We start from the raw sequence: 20,023 nt of genomic DNA on the forward strand, positions 1-20,023 counted from the left end.
AGCGGCCCCGGTGCCCCGTTCCCCGCGGAGGCCATGGGCGACCCAGCCCCCGCCCGCAGCCTGGACGACATCGACCTGTCCGCCCTGCGGGTGAGCGCGCCGTCCCCCAGCCTCTCCCTGATTCCTGTCCCCGCCGCAGGGGAGGGAGCGGGGTGGCTGCACGCCTCACGTGCTCCCGGGCGCCCCCTCCACCAGCCTGGGTCCTCTTGACGACCTGTGCCCCTTTCCCGGGCTCCCGCCGCGGCTGGGCCCCCGCCCTCTGCTGCTCCCTTCTCTCTCCACTGGCTGCAGATGCTGGGAGCCAGTTCGGTCCCCACCCTGTGGTGCCCCGCCCCCACACTTCCCTGCCACCCTACCTTTACTCTGGGGTTCGGGACCCACCGGTTCCCCTAAACTTGGCCTCCCCCATCACCTGGAGAATCTTTATTGTGGCTCCTCACCTCCTCTCGGCCCTCTTTCCACCTTTGCCCTTACTTCTATCTTCTTCCCCTGCTCTTCCTTGGCTCCTCGAATTTTGACTTTGCAACTGTCTCGACAGCCTCTCTCATCCCTCTTTCTCTGCCTTGCCCACCCTTGAATTGCATCCTTTCCCTGGTCAGAATTTCAGCCACCGCACCCCTCCTACCGTCACCCTCAGTCCCACGTTCGGTTTTCCCTATCCCTTCTCTCCCGTTTCAAGTGCAGCAGTTCAGAACCAGGCATTTCCGGTCTCAGGGTCCCTGAATATTACATGACCAACTCTGCAGCAGCGTGGGGCTGGGAGCCCTCGGGGAGGAGGGGAGGCATTTCTTCTCTTTGGAAACTGTAGCACGGGCTGGGAAGAGGATGTTTACACACACACACACACGCACACACGACACATGCTACATGTGGTCAGGCAGAAGGTTTGGAAAGGCAGTGGGTATTTATGTTAGCTGAAGACTGGAAGCAATGGAGACCTCTCAAGGTAGGGGCTAATAAGGAAAGGGGTTGAGAATGCTGCAGGAATTTCTTGGAAATACCCGTTCATTGTCCCTTGTGGGGCACTTACACACTCTGGTGGAGGAGCTTTCTATAGCATTTATGTTTTTCTTCAGCAGGGAGCTTTGGCTTAAGGGGCAACTTAGTGATTTCAAGGTGAACACTCCAGACTATCAGCCAGGTGGTGTTTTGATCCTGTGCCCTTCCAGCGCTCTCACCAGGCCGAGGTGTGGGGAGAGCAGGACTTCCCATCTCTAGGTTCGCTTCTCTGGAGGCCCCCGCTCAGACTGTCTTCTGGCTTTTGAGTCAGCCAGGGAACATGGCCAGTAGTGGGAAAAGGCGGTCAGCCACGCAGGTGCCCCGGATATGGCTGGAGGGGAGAGGGGAATTGAAGAGAGCAGAGTCATGTTGTTAATTGGGTTTCTCTAGGTGACACAGTTTTTTTCTTGCCATTTTCAGGTCATAATTTGTGTGGTGCAATGTTGGGCTATGAGACCTGACTTGCTGGAGATAAGGTGATACATCTCTGGGGAGAGGGGCTGAACGTTGAATTTCTCTGTGTGCGCAGGCACATGTGTGTGTGATGATGGGGAGAGGGTCTGAAGGCTTTAGGAAGGAGATTCTTAAGGTCAGGTAAGCCAGGGTTTAAACTGGGGTGCCCGAGTCAGTTGGGATATAAGATGGAAATCCCGATTCTAAGTAAAAGTCTCTTAATGTGCTCCATTCTGGGATGAACTTCCACCTATCCTTCCTCCCTTGGTTATTGATTAACTGGCTACAGGTTCCTGTGGCTGGGGTGACTGAAATACAATAAAAAATGGGTGTGTCAGGCCGGGCGAGGTGCTCACGCCTGTAATCCCAGCACTTTGGGAGGCCAAGGCAGGGCCATCACCTGAGGTCAGGAGTTCGAGACCAGTCTGGCCAACAGTGTGAAACCCGGTCTCTACTAAAAATACAAAAATTAGCCGTACGTGGTGGCACACTCCTGTGATCCCAGCTACTCAGGAGGCTGAGTCAGGAGAATCGCTTGAACCGGGGACGGGGAGGTTGCAGTGAGCCAAGATTGCGCGCCACTGCACTCCAGCCTGGGCGACAAAGCAAGACCTTATCTTTAAAAAAAAAAAAAAAAAAAGGGTGGATCCAAACCACAACCTTTGCTTTGAACCTTGTGGGACTCTGCTTGGGTTCCTCTTGTAGCCTCTTAGCTGGTAGTTTGGCTTGGACCCTCAACCTGGGATTTCCAGCAATTCCACAAATACCCTCTGACCTTAGATGTGGTATTTCGCTTCTGGACTTCTTGGCTTGAAGCAATGTTAGCCTTCCTCAGTTGCCTCCAGCCTTACTCTCTTCTCCCTCCCTCAGGAGACCTGGCGACCTGCTACCAGTGCTTCTGTCTGGCCTGCCTTATGCTTTTTAAGAAAGCATTCTGCTTCCCCCTTTCCACCCCAAAATGCGAGGGCTTGAGGAAGAGCTGTACCTCCTTTGAAATGGGACTAGCAAAGGCCTACCTTCTCCTTGCTGCTGACCTTTTCTCAGTGCCTGTCCCCCTGACTCCACCTCAGAGAGCTGTGGCACTGTCAAGCAGCTAGCGTGGTCATCTCTTGTGCTATTCCTGTCTGTTTTCCAGTGAGAAATGGTGTCTCCCTTTACTACACCATCTTGTGTTGGGGGCCGGGGAGAGGGATGGGAGAGGAACATATTCAGTATTTATTCGCTGGCCTTAAAGAGCCCAAGGTGTATTTCTCCTCTTGTTTCAAGATAAGGCTTGGTTTTCAGCTGGTGATGAGCGTAATCGCCTGATATTAGGGAAGATTGAATTGCGTTAATCTCTTAGCCATGTGTGGGGAGGCCAGATGGACCTGCTACTTTGTAGCCACAGCCACACTTGACCTCTTTGAGGCTCCTTTTCTCGACCCGCCTGGCTGCATTGTGTGGTGAGGAAAAGCATGGGGTTTGGAGTTGCAGTCCTGAGTTCAAGTCCTAGCTTCCTCGCTTACTATGTAACCCTGGCCCTGCTCCCCTTACTGCAGATTCTGCCAAGAGCCTTACCCTCTGTAAGCTCCGTTCAGTCCTGTATCGTGGACATGGTGATAGTACTGAATGCCGAGTTGCTTAGGATTAAATGCACATGAAGTACTCAGTACAGTTCCCAGCACACAGTGATCATACGTGATAGCCCTTTTTGTAGTTATTTTTATCAAATGGCAATCAGAGAAGCCTTCCAGGACAACTTTATCTAAAATAGCACTCCCTCCTCTGCTTTATTTTTGTATAAAATTTTATATAGCATTCCCTTAGTCTGCTTTATCCTTCCTCATAGTATTTATCACCAGCTGACATATGTATTTCTGTCAGCTCCACTAAAATGTCAGTTCAGTGGCCGGGTGTGGTGGCTCACGACTGTAATCCCAGCACTTTGGGAGGCCGAGGCAGATGGATCACCTGAGGTCAGAAGTTTGAGACCAGGGCCGGGCGCGGCGGCTCACGCCTGTAATTCCAGCACTTTGGGAGGCTGAGGTGAGTGGATCACGAGGTCAGGAGATCGAGACCATCCTGGCCAACACGGTGAAACCCCGTCTGTACTAAAAATACAAAAAATTATCCGGGCGTGGTGGCGGGTGCCTGTAGTCCCAGCTGCTCAGGAGGCTGAGGCAGGAGAATGGTGTGAACCCGGGAGGTGGAGCTTGCAGTGAATCGAGATGGCACCACTGCACTCCAGCCTGGGCGACAGAGCGAGACTGTCTCAAAAAAAAAAAAAAAAGAAGTTCTAGACCAACCTGGCCAACATGGTAAAACCCCATCTCTACTAAAAAAATATATATATAAAAATATTAGCCAGGTGTGGTGGTGCACACCTGTAATCCCAGTTCTTGGTTACTCAGGAGGCTGAGGCAGGAGAATCACTTGAACCTGGGAGGTAGAGGTTGCAGTGAGCTGAGATTGCACCACTGCACTCCAGCATGGGCAACAAAGCCAGACTCTGTTTCAAAAAAAAAAAAAGTTCAGTGAAAGCTCTAAGATTTTGACTATTTTGTTCATTTTTGTATCCTCAGTGGCTGTAACAGTGTTTTGCACATAATAGGGGCTCAAATGTTTATTGAAGAAGTGCCTGTTATAACAAGTGAAAGCACAGCACAGTGCTTGCTTAGAGAAAGTATTCAATAAACCTCAGGCTTCTTAGGCTTCCTTTTGCCCCTCTTTTATTTATGCACAATTAAGAATATATTTTTTCTGGGATGTTTTTAGAATCAGACCTTGTCTGGGGTAAACAGTTCTGGAAGCCTCCAGCTGAGCGATGCCCTTGAAGTAAAGTTAGGATCATCCAACAGAAAATGTGGGCCTCTGTGTCTAAGCTTGGTTATATTCCAGGAGAACCTTCTGACTTGGAACTCTTGGCTTCTCACAAAGGATAAATATCAGCGGAAGTAGATGGGACAAGGAGGGGGCAGACCCCGGCCTGACCTCTTTCCTTTTGCATTGCTCCTTTTGGTTGACCCACTTCATAAATCAAACAGCTTCTTTTTACCGTCCAGCTCGAAGTTTTCGACTGCAGTGTCCTTGAAACTGTGGAGCTATGCTTAGCATGGCTGGATTGAAATCATAGCATGGAGCACATTCAAGAAGGACTTGTTGCTCAGTGGTAGCTGCTGACAGAGATGTTCTTTTTCAAATGATTTTGTGTTGTTGTGTCTGTTCTTTGGAGAAGTGTCTTCGCCTTCCTCCTCTCTTGGTGCGGCTGTGGAGCCAGCACCACTCGGAAAGCTGGCAGTTCTGGGCATGTATTTCTAGGCTGCTGAGCAACGTGGGACTGCCACTGTGTTCTGATGTGCTAGCTGTCCAAATGTTGATGACTGATGCCTTAGGCAGGAGAGGGGGAAGAGTGACCTCCTGCTGCAGAAGTAAGGACATTCAATAGTGACTTTTTTTCCCTAGAAAATTGCAAAAGGGGGATGGGGCTGTTTGGAGAGCTCGAGGCATTTAGAGTGAAGTAAAATGCCGCTTTGGCAAAATGACGGAAGGAGATTACTGAGAACTTGGCCGAAACTAGGTGACCAGTCATTCCCCAAACAGAGAGAGAGACATCACCACCCTTTATGCTATGGGACAGGACAGACTGCCACAGTCCTTAGGTATATACACAGCGGGGAGGTTTTGACGGGTAAGATAACGGTAAGGTCAGCAAGGGAGCCAGCTGGCCCAGCCCCTCACTCTTGCCTCAGGTGCTCAATTAAAACTGTGCCATACAGAATCCTGACTTCAAATCTGGCCTCCATTCCTTTCCGCATTGAACTGTGTGCCTCAGACAGGGTCACACACACGACTTGCACACGTAAACCACCTTTGTTTGTCATATAGGGGACACGATGGCAGGAAGTGTGCAACCGCTCTTGCCAAGCTTGTGTTTTGGCGTAGGTCTGTAGAGAAGGCATGCAGTAACCTCTCAACCCAGAAACACAGAGCAATTCTGGACTGGAGAGCATCTCCAGAACCTGTGAGGGTCTGCCTGTCGAATCTTTCTGTCTCCAGACAAAGTTGAATCAGAGAAAGTTATCAATAATCTCCTTTCCTGCACCAGTCAGTCGCCAAGCATTGGCAGTCTACTGTGTTGAGAATCAGGTTCCAAATTCTATGGGAAGGATGTAATATAGTACTCAGTCCTCTACTAAGCTATTTAACCAGATCTCTGGGGACATCCACCCAAGCAATGCCTTTCCAAGCCTAGACTCTTTTTTTTTTTTTTTTTTTTTTTGAGACGAGGTCTCTCACTGTCGCCGAGGCTGGAGTGCAGTGGCATGATCTCCGCTCACTGCAAGCTCCGCCTCCCAGGTTCACGCCATTCTCCTGTCTCAGCCTCCCGAGTAGCTGGGATCACAGGCACCCGCCACCACGCCTGGCTAATTTTTTGTATTTTTAGTACAGACGGGGTTTCACCGTGTTAGCCAGGATGGTCTCAATCTCCTGACCTCATGATCCACCCACCTCGGCCTCCCAAAGTGTTGGGATTACAGGCGTGCGCCTCCGTGCCCGGCCTAGACTCTTTTTCGTAACTGTTACTGTTTTCCTCAATATCCTACAACCTTCAAGATTGGGACGTTTTTGTTAAACCTTATTCCATGAATTACACTCATTTTCTGTGGTCAGTGGGAAGTCATCGTGAAACCTGGTCTTCAGCCCCACTCCCCTCAACACCTACTTTTTACTACTGTCTGTCACAGTGTTCTCTTTCCTGGATTGAAGACAGAACAAAAGTGATCAGGTTAATAAGTCAACTCTCAAAGCATTTCTTGATTGCACACAGAATACAGTAAGATACAAAAACATGACTTGGTAGAAGAGTTGGATCCTGTGCACGGCTCACGGCCATTCTCTTCTCTCTCCAGTTCTTTTGCCATTCTCCTCCCAACCAACCAGTCCTTGACTTGAGTCTGGGCCTCTCTTAGCTGTAGGAAGCTCTTCTAGGGGGTAATGGAAAAAGGGTTTTGAGGCTCTTTGTTCTTACTAAGGGCGGGAATAGTAGAGGGAGGAGAGAAAAGAGGGATGGAATTGTAGTGACCCAAGAGAGCCCCTGGAGATTTTGTCCAGTGGCTAGACAGCCTGAGGTTGTACGTGCTACGTGTGGGTAGGATTTCATGTTCTGTCTGAGGAAAGATCTAGAACTAGGCACGGAGGACACAGTGGTGAACAAGACCGATATGGTTCTCCTACAGTCTAGTAGTAGGGAGAGACATTAATCAAGTAATTATTTATTAATGTGTGTGTGTGTGTGTGTGTGTGTGTGTGTGTGAGTGATTACAAGCCATGGTAAGGCCTGTAGCAGAAAACTTGAACATGCCATGGGCACATATAACAAGAATTATTTTGATGATATATTCTCAGGATCTCCTGAGGGCTGTGTCATGGAAAAAAAATTGCTTTTCCAAGACAAAACTTTTATAAGACAAAAATATCTAGTTGATTGAGAGAGACGTAAATCACATCAGAAAGCTAAACTGGCATTGCTGCAGAAAGATTAGATAGAGTTGAACTAGCAGGTAGAGTTTGGTGATGGCAAGAATTGGGAGACGCTGGAATGGGGCCATTCTTATGGTGAAGCATTTGGTCAACAATCGAGGGCGAGAAGCCTGAGGAGGGGGTGGAAACGCCAGGCTTCCTTCCAAAAGGATTTCTTCTGAATCTTCCTGTGGGAGGGGAAGAAATGGTTTATTTGTTTGTCTCAAAAGTTAAGAGCACGTATATGGAAAGAGCTTATGACTCATATAATCCTCATTTTTACTTACTGGGGGAGGGACTCTGGGTCCTGGATCTGTGGACTTAGATGTGGCTCCTCAAAGTGGGGTGTATGAGAGAGGAGGGTGTATCCCTAGATGTTATCACCCTAAGGGGTGCCTGGGGTTTGGAAAGTAGGTAAGTCTCACAGAAATAAGAACAAGTAGGCCCAGCCCTCAGCTTAGCTCCTGTGGTCTGTGGGAAGTGGGATTCTTTCTAACATTAGATAGATAGTGTATATAAATAGACAAGATTCTCGATTTACATTGTATACAAGTAAAGGATGAGTGGGGTGTGGAGGGGGAGTGTTACTGATTTTGCATGTCTGAAAGGAAACAGGGTTGGGGAAGCCACGAGTTTTGGGCTTCCTGGAGAAGCCAGACTCTGGGACCAGCTTGAATGTCAGGAGGATGGCAGTGGAGAAGACGGTGGGATGGGCTGTGAGGAGAGTTTGGTGGCACAGCCTGTGGGAGGAGCCTGGGTGACTAGAGAGAGATGAATGGAGGAAATGGGGATGAGCTGCCTAAGAAAAATGGTGATGGTTGGCGAGCGAGGCGGCAAGAAGACCTTTGACAGAGGAGATAGCTGAGACCTCAGGTTCATCCACAGCAGGAGAATTCCAGGGCTACAGGGGACAGGCGATGTGGGGAGTATCTGTGGTCACAACTGGGAGCCCCACCACTTGGAGCCCATGACTCAGTATGTACACAGAGCACCAAATGCTTTTTGCTTCTGTCTTGGGCACCTCTGCCATTGGCACTTCGGCCAGTGGTTTCTTCCATTGCCTTTGGGATGAGCAGGCCTCCTAAAAGCAGGCCTGATATTTGCTGGTCTTCTGACAAAGAATGGGAAATTCCTCACACCCTCTTGTTCCAGGAGCCACCTGGGGATTTGAAGGGCTTGGGTTGCCGCGTTGCTCCTAGAATCACAGGCTTAGAGGAGTTTTCCATGAACAGCGGTCCTGGCGGGGACAGGCTGAGGATCAGTAGGGCTGAATGAAGACAAGTCCGCCTCCTTCAAGAGCCACCTCAACTTATGATTTTTCCCAGAAAGCCTCCCCGAATTTTGCCCGCCTTTACTGATCACGTCATCCACTTTCTTACAGACCTTACGATTTAGCATTGGCTTATATATTGCCTCATATTGAATAATGTGTTACGGTCTTGTTTTTCCTGCCACTTCCTTATGTGTAGAGACTGTGATCCATATCTCCTCTTGATCCATATAAAGATGCTGAGCACACAGTAGGGGTTCAGAAATTACTTGGTGAGAGACATGGTCTGTAGGTCTGTGACTGCTCCTTTCCTACTAGATTCAATCCACAAGCAGTACAGGGTGCCCAGTATGTGCTGGGCACTGTCGGATTCAAAGCCATACAGGTGCTGACTCAGTGGTTCTCAGCCAGGGCATCGCTGGCCTCCAGGGAGTGTTTGGAAATGTTGAGGAGGGAGGATTAACTGTCTTGGGAACGCCGGGCGCGGTGGCTCACACCTATAATCCCAGCACTTTGGGAGGCTGAGGCGGGCGGATCATGAGGTCAGGAGATTGAGACCATCCTGGCTAACATGGTGAAACCCCGTCTCTACTAAAAATTTTTTAAAAACTAGCCAGGCATGGTGGCGGGCGCCTGTAGTCCCAGCTACTTGGGAGGCTGAGGCAGGAGAATGGTGTGAGCCCAGGAGGTGGAGCTTGCAGTGAGCCGAGATCGGGCCACTGCACTCCAGCCTGGGCGACAGAGCCAGACTCTGTCTTTAAAAAGAAAAAAAAAAAAAAGTCTTGGGAGCACTAATGGCATTTGATGTCTTGGGAGCACTAACGGCATTTAGCACATGGGGATTGGGGATGTTAACCATCTGGCAGAGTCTGGGACAGTGCATCGAAGAACTGTTTTTCCACCCAGATTGCCACTGGTACGTCTCATGAACTTGTTATGGACACGGGAGAGACCCAGGGAAGGACTGGATAGGTTTCTTCCATGAAGTAGAAAGTAGTTCCTAAGTTCCCTGTGTACTTCTTTCCAGGTAGAGAGAGGAATGCGGGCTCTAAATTACCCCTGTGCATGGCACATATCTAGCAGCTTTTGTCTGCCAGCATACCTCTGGAGGTAAAATGGGTAGGCTCCCAGCCAGACTGTAAGGAAGATTTTCATGTTCTCTTTTCACCACCCACCCACTCTTTCTTTCAAGGCACATTTTTAAGAAAGTGGCTGAAGCTTGCAATAGTTAGTCTTTAATTCTAAGTGACTGAGGAAAGAGTCTTCAAGAAAACAGTTGGACAGAGTGCCCCAAAGCCTAAGCAGCGTGAGGCAAAGACAGGCAGGTGCATGCAGCATCTGAGAGAGGGGCCAGCACATCGTCTCTTCTCTGGGATCTTTTCATCCTATACTTGTCTTTTTGAAGACAGAGGTGTGGTGAATGAATGTCATTACTCACATCTCAGGGAGTGACCAGAGAGAGTAGAAGACACCTTGCCCTCGGGCCGGGCGCAGTGGCTCACGCCTGTAATCCCAGCACTTTGGGAGGCCAAGGTGGGCGGATCACGAGGTCAGGAGATCGAGACCATCCTGGCTAACAGGGTGAAACCCCGTCTGTACTAAAAATACAAAAAATTAGCGGGGCGAGGTGGCGGGCACCTGTAGTCCCAGCTACTTGGGAGGCTGAGGCAGGAGAATTGCTTGAACCTGGGAGGTGGAAGTTGCAGTGAGCTGAGATCCGGCCACTGTACTCCAGCCTGGGTAACAGTGCGAGCCTCCGTCTCAAAAAAAAAAAAAAGAAGAAGACCCCTTGCCCTAGTGTATCCTTTCAGGGTGGGCGAGTGGCTGGGAAGCAGCACAGCTGAGCGGGAGGAGCTGGAGCTGTGCCGCAGAGCTGCCTTCCACAACTCGCTGCTTCCCACCCCCAGTCAGGAGAGCAGAACTTGACAGGCTCCTGGCCTTGGGTAGCTAAGGTTTGTAGGAGCTGGAGAGAGTCCGCCTAACCTTAACAAGGTCATTCCTCACAGTGGAAACTACCTGAGCCCCACGTGTTGAAGCAGGGTAGGGGGAACAGGCAGGATGCGGATCAGAAGTTGGTTGGGGCTGGGCACGGTGGCTCATGCCTGTAATCCCAGCACTTTGGGAGGCCAAGGCAGGCAGATCACTTGAGGTCAGGAGTTCAACACCAGCCTGGCCAACATAGTGAAACCCCGTCTCTACTAAAAATACAAAAAATTAGCTAGGCATGGTGGCAGGCACCTGTAATCCCAACTACTGGGGAGGCTGAGCAGGAGAATCACTTGAACCCGGGAAGTGGAGGTTGCAGTGAGCCAAGATTGCATCACTGCACTCCAGCCTGGGCGACAGAATGAGACCCCGTCACAAAAAAAAAAAAAAAAAGTTGGTTGGTTCTAGTAGGTCCTTTTTCTGTCTGTCTTCTGTTTGGAATGAAGATTGCTCTGATAGAAGTTATTTATATTACAATGTGGATTCATTTCAGAAGGGGGTGTTTGGGGTTGGAATAAGAACGGTAATGAACACTTACTGTGCAGTAGCTTCTTTCCTTCTGTAATCTCATTGTCCCTCACAATAACCCTTTGAGGTGGAGGATTTATCCTCGTTTGCAAGATGAAGAAACCAAAGCTTACAGAAATTAACCTGGAAGTTAAGTAACTTGCCTGAGGTTGGACAGCCAGGAAGCAGCAGAGCCCACATTCAGACACAAGTCTGTCTCCAAAACCTGGGCTGCCATGCTGTTGGAGGGAGGTCTGCTCCCACGTGGCGGGGTATATTTGGGGGTAGGCACTGAGGGGAGGACAGGAGGGCAGTGTATAGCTGGCACTCTAGACTACATGCAACTAGTATTGTCTTCTGCCTGTTTTTTGGTTTGTTTTCGCTTTTTTTGAGCTGAAATCTTGCTCTTTTGCCTAGGCTGGAGTGCAGTGGCGCGATCTAGGCTCACTGCAACCTCCACCTCCCAGGTTCAAGCGATCCTTATGTCTCAGTCTCCCAGGTAGCTGGGATTACAGGTGCACACCACCACACCTGGCTAATTTTTGTATTTTTAGTAGAGACGGGGTTTCACCATGTTGGTCAGGCTGGTCTCGAACTCCTGACCTCAGGTGATCCACCCACCTCGGCCTTCCAAAGTGCTGGGATTATGAGTGTGAGCCACCGTGCCCGGCCTGCCTGTTTTAATTGTAAATGTGTGATATTCCTGTGACCTGCGGTAAATAGGCTTTGTGGGCTTACTGAGGACTATAACATTATCCATAATGTTTCTCAGTAAAGTTTTTGGAGACTTTTGGAATATGGCCAGTTTCATGGGCTGGAGACAGCCTGTATGAGAGATACTTACTGCCCTCCAGGAGCACGTGGCCTCTAGATCTGTGTCTTAATGGAGGACACCTTTAATTCGTATGCCTGGGTCTTTCTGAGGTGGGGAGAGTAAGTGACCTGAGCCTGAGCTGAACTGCTGGTGGGTTGGCGCTGGGGAGCACATGTTGGGAATACAGAGCTCCATGGGGCTCGTACCCAGAACCGATAGAGATATCTAAATGTAGAGCCACTGGGCAGATCACTGTGATGACAAGAAGGACATGCAGAAGAATTCACAATATTTGGTCTGGAGGAAAGACAGTCGAATCATTCAAAAGAAAGCCTCTTCAGAGGGAGGAGAGGAAGGCTGTCTCATTTCCCCCCACCCTTTAAAAATGTGTTTTGGTTTTTTTTTTTAATGTGGTTAAGTATATGTAAGACTTACCATTATAACCATTTTTAAGTGTACAGTTCTCTGGTATTAAGTACATTCACACTGTTGTGCAACTGTAACCACCATCCATCTCCAGAACTACTTCATCCTCCCCAGATGAAACTCTGTACCCGGTAAACACTGACTCTCTGACCCGCCACCTTCCAGCCCCTGGCAGCCGCCATTCCGCACCTCATCGTCTTTTGCGTGTGCAGAGTTGAGCAGAGGGTCCAACTGAGCAGATGCTTAATATTTGTTGAGTCAGCCTAGGTGCATGTCTCAAAAGTCCATGTATCATCAGCCAACCCGGAACACAACCCCCCTCCCAGCTTCCCAGCTCTCATGCAAGATGACAGACTTCTGAAAGGGATTTTAAATGAAATGGCTGCCTGGAATCACAAGAGGATTGGGCAGTAGCAAGAGAAGTTAAGGGTTTCTGTTCCGTATTCAGTTCCTTTCGCCATCCCCCAGCCATGACGTGCGTTCTGGTTTCTGCTATGCTCATGTTCGTCATCGTGCTTGTTTTCAGCCTCTTACTTCATCTCATCCTGGGGGTCTGATGGTTAGGTGCTAGAGGAAGTTGGAAATAAGGTCGTTCAGGGGATGAAGATGATAGAATATAACAGCATTTCTGTATTAGTATGTGAGGGGTACATGTGTTAAAGGCGGGTCAACCCTCCTGGACTTCCAGGTCTGGGCAGTTGAGAACCAGGTCAGGCTCTGTGTTCCTCTGGTGTTTATACCCCTGGACAGACCCAAAGTGTGACCTGGAATTGAATTTTTTTTTTCTTTTTTTTTTGAGACAGTCTCGCTCTGTCACCCAGGCTGGAGTGCAGTGACGCGATCTTGGCTCACTGCAGCCTCTACCCCCAGGTTCAAGCTATTCTCCTGCCTCAGCCTCCCAAGCATAATAGCTGGGACTACAGGTGCGCACCACCACGCCCAGCTAATTTTTGTATTTTTAGTAGAAATGGGGGTTTTACCCTGGTGGTCAGGCTGGTCTCAAACTCCCGACCTCGAGTGATCCGCCTGCCTCACACAAAGTGCTGGGATTGCAGGCGTGAGCCACCGCGCATGGCTGAGTTGGATATTTTAGAACAGAGATGAATGCAGTGGCCTCCCTGGCCTCCTCACTTTCCCTCATGCTTGCTATTTACAGTTTCTCACTGACCTTCATGGGGAAGGAGGAAAAAGGGAGGGAGAGACATACTTATTCTTCAAGTGACCCAGGAAGAGAGGAGGGTAGGAGAGCCCCCTGTCTTAGAGGTCACAATACAGGCCTCTAGCTGGTAGGCTGGGGTGGTATGTTAGGGTACACTATTGTGGGCTGTGCCCTTACATTACCAGGCAGGAGCCTGCAGTGCAAAAGACCTCTGCCTTTCCTCACAATAGTGTCAGATTGCAAGGATCAAGGGAAGACTCAAGGACTTATGAGGTCTTTTTTCTCTGCCTCCATGTACAACCTTAGAGGAGGCTACATGTATTTGGTGACACCTGCCAGGAACTGCCCAATACTGAATGGCCCTTCTCACCACAATTCCTCTTGCTGCAGTCTAAAGCCTACTTTTTTCTTAGACTGAGCCAAGTCTGAATGGCAGTCAGTTGTTTTCCTTGGACTGAGTCTCAGTCTACCCCACCCTAATGTTCAAAGTTTGAATGAAGGAATGTTCCAATTGATGACTCCTAGAGACACTAACATCCTTAGGTGTTATCTTGCAGTCTGCCTGGATGTTGTTCCCATCACCATCGCCAATAAAAGTAATAAGTGATTGAAGTGTTTGTGTTGATAGCAGAGCATCTATGGGCCATCTTATCATTATTGATTTTGAGACAGGGTCATGCTCTGTTGCCCAGACTGGAATGCAGTGGCATGGTCATAACTCGCTGCAGCCTTGAACTCCTGGCCTCCAGTGATCCTCCCACCTCTGCCCCGCAGTGTGCTAGGATGACAGGTGTGAGCCACCATGCTCGGCCCCATCTTACATTTCAAAAGGTGCCAGCAGTCAGTCAAGGTCTCAGAGCTACTGAGAGCTAACTTCCCATACTCATGTCTCATGACTCTGCCGCATTGCCCAGTCTCCACAGAAACAAAGATCTCATGTGAGATTGGTCAGTGTGGGGTCCAAAGTGTAGTCTTTGCAGATTAGGTGTGTTTCACAAGTTAACAATGAACATACCTGCTACTGCCCGGATCTCCTGTCCTGACCTCATAACCTCCTCAGGTGGCCCAAATTGCCCATCTCTAAAGAACTGTCAGTGGAAGGCCTGCTAACACAATGGGCTGTTTGCCTTTGCCTTTGAGGCAGTGTGATCCATGGAGGGTACATGGCATGAGGAGCTGGGCAACCTGGTTCTAGTTTCGGTTCCATTTCATTCATTCATTTAGATGGAGTCTCGCTCAGGCTGGAGTGCAGTGGCGCAGTCTCAGCTCACTGCATCCTCTGCCTCCCGGGTTCAAGTGATTCTTCTGCCTCAGCCTCTAGCGTAGCTGAGATGACAGGCTCCCACCATCATGCCTGACTAGGTGAGCTGAAGCTGGTTTGAATCCAAGTCTGTCTCCAAGCCTACACAGTTGCAGGGAGTGTTTCCCGAGGGCTGTAGGATGATAAGATCCCTAATATCCCTTCAGGCCCAGGAGTCCTTCTTTCTTCCTAAAAATTTTTGAGTGCCTGCTATGAGACAGAGCCAGCCCCCTGTCGTAGAGGTCAAAATATGCTTTATTTGTTCTCACACTGACTTAAACATATGAATATATCAAATGTGTAATTTGCAGTGTTCTATATATAAGGAAAAGTGCATGTATGAGGTGGTGACTGTGTATTAAGCTGGGAGGAGCTGAGAGAAACGGGGGTGCCAGTGACCAGGGCGGGTGGTGTCTCACAGCTGGTCTGGGAAACACCAGTTCCTACTATGTGGAGAGATCTCAGGTTGAGTGCAGTGTCGGAGTGTGGGCATGGAAGGACACAAAAAAAATAAAGGGAAGTTTCAGAAAAAGCTCTGGGCCCAGTACAGTGGCTCATGCCTGTATTCCCAGCACTTTGGGAGGCAGAGGTGGGTGCAGTGCTTGAGCTCAGGTGCTTGAGACCAACCTGGGCAATGTATAGACCTCGTCTCTGTTGAAAAGGAGAGAGAGGGAAGAGAGAGAAGGGAAGAAGGAGCGAGGGAGGACGGGAGGGAGTCTGAAGGACTGTTTGATTTGAAATATGACCTTCAGGATACATACACTCCAAAGATGGTTTCCTGAGTGTGTTAGTGCTGAGGAGAAAAAGCAGTCAGAACCAAGTGGGGATTGACTTGTGAAGACAGGGAACTGTTCCTTAGGGACAGAGAGGGACCTGGAATGGGGGACCTTCCCCATCATCGCTCCCTGCGACCGCACAGGCCTTGGAGACAGGCTTGATTCAAACCCCAGTTCTGTCACTTGCTATGTGTTCTTTGGCAAGTAACTCATACTCCTATGCCTCAGTTTTTGGGTGTTGTTTTTTTTTTTTTTTTGAGACGGAGTCTTGCTCTGTCACCCAGGCTGGAGTGCAGTGGTGCGATCTCAGCTCACTGAAAGCTCCGCCTCCTGGGTTCACGCCATTCTTCTGCTTCAGCCTCCCGAGTAGCTGGGACTATAGGCACCTGCCACCACGCCCAGCTAATTTTTTGTATTTTTAGTAGAGATGGGGTTTCACTGTGTTAGCCAGGATGGTTTCGAACTCCTGGTCTCAAGTGTTTCACCTGCCTATCCTCCCGAAGTGCTGGGATTACAGGCCTGAGCCACTGTGCACCGGGCCCCTGGTGCCTCAGTTTTGTCCTTTATAAAATGAAGATAACAAGACTCACCTAATAGGGATGTTGAGAGGATTAAATAAAAGGGATGTAAAGTATTTAGTCTGGTAAATGCTCATTAGACAGGTGGTAGCTGCCCAACTTTTCTTACTGTACAAAGTTCCCACAAAGCATGTCTCCTGGGGTTCTTTAACATTCCTCTCCCCCGACTTAGTATTTTGTTTAAAAAAGGAGAAAACCGGCCCGGCGCAGTGGCTCACTCCTGTAATCCCAGCACTTTGGGAGGCCGAGGTGGGCAGATCACGAGGTCAGGAAATCGAGACCATCCTGGGTAACACGGTGAAACCCCGTCTCTACTAAAAATACAAAAAATTAGCCAGGCATGGTGGTGGACGCCTGTAGTCCCAGATACTCGGGAGGCTGAGACAGGAGAATGGCGTGGACCCAGGAGGCGGAGCTTGCAGTGAGCCGAGATCGCGCTACTGCACTCCAGCCTGGGCGATGAGCAAGACTCCATCTCAAAAAAAAAGAAAGAGAAAACCACCCAGTCTATTGATTTTAATGTAAATGGCTGCGAGTGAGTCAGTGAGCCCCAGGTGTAGAACTGGAATTCTTTGGGCTTAGCTCCCCTTTCCCAGACCTAGAGCCTCCTGCCATCTCCTGAAAGTCTTCCAGCGTCACTGCAAGGAAGAGTGTAACTTCAGTCTGAACACGAAAGTCCTGTTTGTCCTGACTCAGGAATTCCGGCAATCACTGGGCAGTCACTCTGGCCCTGCGTGCTGTTTTCTGTAAAAGCTCTGGACCCACCCAGAGAAAGCATTCAGCCTGAGGGGAAAACCTGTGCCTCACCCTTGGGGATACACAGCTTTGTTGGGATGTGGGAGACAAGACGTTCGCACAAAAATGTATAAAAAGCTTTATTGAAAGGCACAGATTCAGGGCTGGGCGGCTCAGGATGCTGGGCTCCTTACTCTGCCTTGCCTGGAGATTGAGATTCCTGCCTTGAGCCTTTGTGTACCCCGTTCCTCCCTTGGTTAACTCTTGCTTGTCCCTGTGGTCTCAGCTTTTTTTTTTTTTTTTTCTTTTAAGTTGGAGTTTTGCTCTTGTTGCCCAGGCCGGAGTGCAGTGGTGCCATCTTGGCTCATCGCAACCTCCATCTCCTGGTTTAAGCCATTCTCCTGCCTCAGCCTTCCGAGTAGCTGGGATGACAGGCGCCCGCCACCATGCCCGGCTAATACTTTGCATTTTTAGTAGAGACGGGGTTTCTTCATGTTGGTCTGGCTAGTCTCGAACTCTCGGCCTCAGGTGATCTGCCCATCTCAGCCTCCCAAAGTGTTGGGGTTACAGGCGTGAGCCACCGCGCCGGGCTGGTCTCAGCTTAAATATCACTTCCTTAGCAGGCATTTCCTGGCTCCCTACCCCATCATGACCTCCCTTTAATCTTTCTTTTCTTCTTCATCTTTTTTTTGAGATACTGTCTCCCTCTGCCATCCAGGCTGGAGTGCAGTGGCGCAAGCATGGCTCGCTGCAGCCTCCTTGAGTCGTTCTGATAGCACTCTATACTTTTTCATCAGAGTCTTTCACAGGTGTTATATAATTATGTCTCTAATGTCTGCTTCCTTGACTAGACTGTGAGCTCCATGAAGGAAGAAGGGACCATTTCTGTTTTGTTCAGTGCCACATTCTAGTATCTAGCAACGTCTGTACATAGCTGACACTCAGTGTTTGTTGAATGAATACATGAGCTGGTTCACCAGACCATAAGGTTGGCATGAAAAGCGTCTGGGAAGGTTTCTTAGGATAAACAGGAGAGACAGGCCTGGTGAAAAGTTGAGTGAACATGTTTGCTCCATCCTGCTGGTCAGGAAGTTCCCCTTCTGTCTCACCTGCGTCTCTTCAGCTGTAATTTATCCTGGGTTGGTCCTTGGTGGGGCCAGAGAATATCTGGTCTCCACCCTTTGGAGAGTAACCCTGTTCTTTCTCAGAGTGTGATTCAGACAGGCCTTCCTCCCCTTCCTGCTGGCCCCGCCCTCTACCTGTTCTTCCTCCAGCTGACTCAGCTTCGCACCCTCTCCCACTCCTTCCAGGGTCTCTTCCTGTCCCCTTGTCCTTCAGAGCTTTCAGTCCTAAGTTTTCTCTCGTGGCCTCTCATTGGTGTTCTGGAATGTGAAATCATATGGGTGCAGGTCACAAGTTTTCTTGGTCATGAAGCTTCCCTAGTCTCTTCCCTTGGATTTGTGGACACCTGACTCCCACAGGAGGAGGCTGGCAATAAGGTATAATGATCTGTTTGTGCTGCAATTGAAAACCAGCAGCAAGAAGCCTTATTATTATCCAACCCCTGATGACTGGTGTTGTCCTCCTCCGTTAGCTTGGTATCTGCCAGCCTGAACGGGCCTGGCCTCTCCTTTCTGCCCCCTCCCACTGCCATGCTGTGCCCTTCCTTGCTCTCTCTGGTGTCCGCTCCCCAGGGACTGCCCCTCCTCCCTGCCCGTCAGCCTCTGAGGCCACAGACCTGTTTTTCCTCCCTTCTCCCTCACCTGCCCTCCTCTCAGTTCTGCTCTTTCTCTCGTTTCTTCTCTCCTGAACTGCCACACTTCACCCTAAATCCCAGCAACGCCAACAGTTTCAGTAAATCACTTTTTGCCACAGTTTTGCCTTGCTCAGTGGGAGCCAGTTTCTTCCTAATGACTCTATGCAAATTTGTAGCACTTTATGGATTTTAAAATGTTTTTATGTCGGTGAATTCTTATGAAATGGGCCTGGGTAGGTAAGGAAAAGAGCCTCCAAGAGGTTAAGCGATTTTTATACAGAAGAGTCAGAACCAGTGCCCAGGCCTTCTGATTCTTAGTACAGTAGACACTAAGCATCCCCTATCATTCCATTTCACCGTGCTCCTGTCTTGCTGTTGGCCTCAGCTAAGAAAGCCTACCCCCGAGTTACCCTCTTCCATCTTAGAGCCTTCCTGCTCGCTGTCTGCCCGCCTGCCATGGAGACTTCTTTGGCCCTTCTCATCCAGCCCAGCCTCTGCCCATTTCCTTCTCCTTTCCACTGTGCTGACTCTTCTCTCCTCCAGGAAGCCTTCCCTTCATCTCTCCTGGCCCTGTGTCTCCCGACCTCTTTGGGCCATTATTAGTGTTCCCGTTTGGTTTTTGCCAACCATATAGGAATTCCCTGCCTTGAGAAAGTCCACTCGGGCCAGGCGCACTGGCTCACGCCTGGAATCCCAGCACTTTAGGAGGCCAAGGTGGGTGGATCACCTGAGGTCAGGAGTTCAAGACCAGCCTGACCAACAAGGTGAAACCCTGTCTCTACTAAAAATACAAAAATTAGCTGGGCGTGGTGGCGCATGCCTGTAATCCCAGCTACTTGGGAGGCTGAGGCAGGAGAATCACTTGAACCTGGCAGGCGGAGGCTGCGGTGAGCCGAGATCGTGTCGTTGCACTCCAGCCTGGGCAACACAGTGAGACTCTGCCTCAAAGAAAAAGAACAAAGAAAGTCCACTCTGGTAAAACATTGACCGAGCATATAAATTATAAGGTATAAGGTGCTGATTCATGTGACAAAAAGAAGATTCACTTTTAGTAGCTGCTCTAATGCATTCCACTTAAGTGAATATTCAAGGATTATTTTGGAAGGATGGAAATAATCCAAAACTAGTGTTAGAAACTGCTGCATTAAGGAAGGAGGGAGATTTTTCTAGATAACACCAGCTCTCTTTTATTTCTGTATTCATTCATTCCACAGACAGGTATTGAGGGCAGCCCTGACCTCCAAGAACTTAGTCTAGCAGAGGAGACAGGTAAGAAAATCAATCATGAAAATGTAATTGGTGTCATGAAAGGGTCAGTACAGGATATTGTGGGAGGAGAGGATCGTCAGGGGCACTTCCTGGAGGTGACATTGTCTCAGTGAAGGTTGGGAGGCGGGCACGAGGCATCCAGGTAAAGAGGAGGAGAATGATGAACTCGCAAGAGTGAACAGCATGTGGAGACCCAGGAGTGAGAAGGAACAGAGCGAAAGCCACTAGTTAGTGCAGTGCCCCTGCCCCTCTGCCTCATCCCCATGCCAGCAAGAACCAAAAGGCACACCATGAGAATTGGCAAGGCTCCCAGTAAACCATAGCTGGGATATTCAGCTGTACAGCAGTCATATGTGAGCCTGAGGAAGAACCTGTTTGGCCCACAGAGGGAAATGGAATCTACCCGGTGGGGGCAGTGTGATTGGTGGGTGCAGTGTGGTTGGTGGGGGGAGTGTGGTTGGTGGGGGGAGTGTGGTTGGTGGGGGAGTGTGGTTGG

General features: G+C 49.6%; 2 protein-coding genes across 6 annotated transcripts in view; one reads left to right on the top strand and one right to left on the bottom strand.

Moving 5' to 3' along the window:
* The first annotated feature begins 6 nt into the window (after nucleotides 1–6).
* MINK1 (misshapen-like kinase 1) overlaps nucleotides 7–20,023 on the top strand; it is a 67,671-nt gene continuing 47,654 nt past the window's right edge. For all 5 annotated transcript variants that reach the window (XM_011958368.1, XM_011958369.1, XM_011958371.1 and 2 more), the window contains exon 1: nucleotides 7–90. In XM_011958368.1, coding sequence (XP_011813758.1) covers nucleotides 34–90 — 57 coding nt within the window. In that variant the 5' untranslated portion in view covers nucleotides 7–33. The remainder of the gene's footprint in view (nucleotides 91–20,023) is intronic.
* The window catches only part of LOC105523662 (V-type proton ATPase 16 kDa proteolipid subunit-like), a 26,289-nt gene continuing 7,532 nt past the window's right edge, over nucleotides 1,267–20,023 (bottom strand). The window contains 1 exon segment of the mRNA XM_011958614.1: nucleotides 1,267–1,330. Coding sequence (XP_011814004.1) covers nucleotides 1,267–1,330 — 64 coding nt within the window.

Source organism: Colobus angolensis, unplaced genomic scaffold, assembly GCF_000951035.1.
Source record: "Colobus angolensis palliatus isolate OR3802 unplaced genomic scaffold, Cang.pa_1.0 Scaffold47, whole genome shotgun sequence".
Lineage (NCBI taxonomy): Eukaryota > Metazoa > Chordata > Mammalia > Primates > Cercopithecidae > Colobus > Colobus angolensis.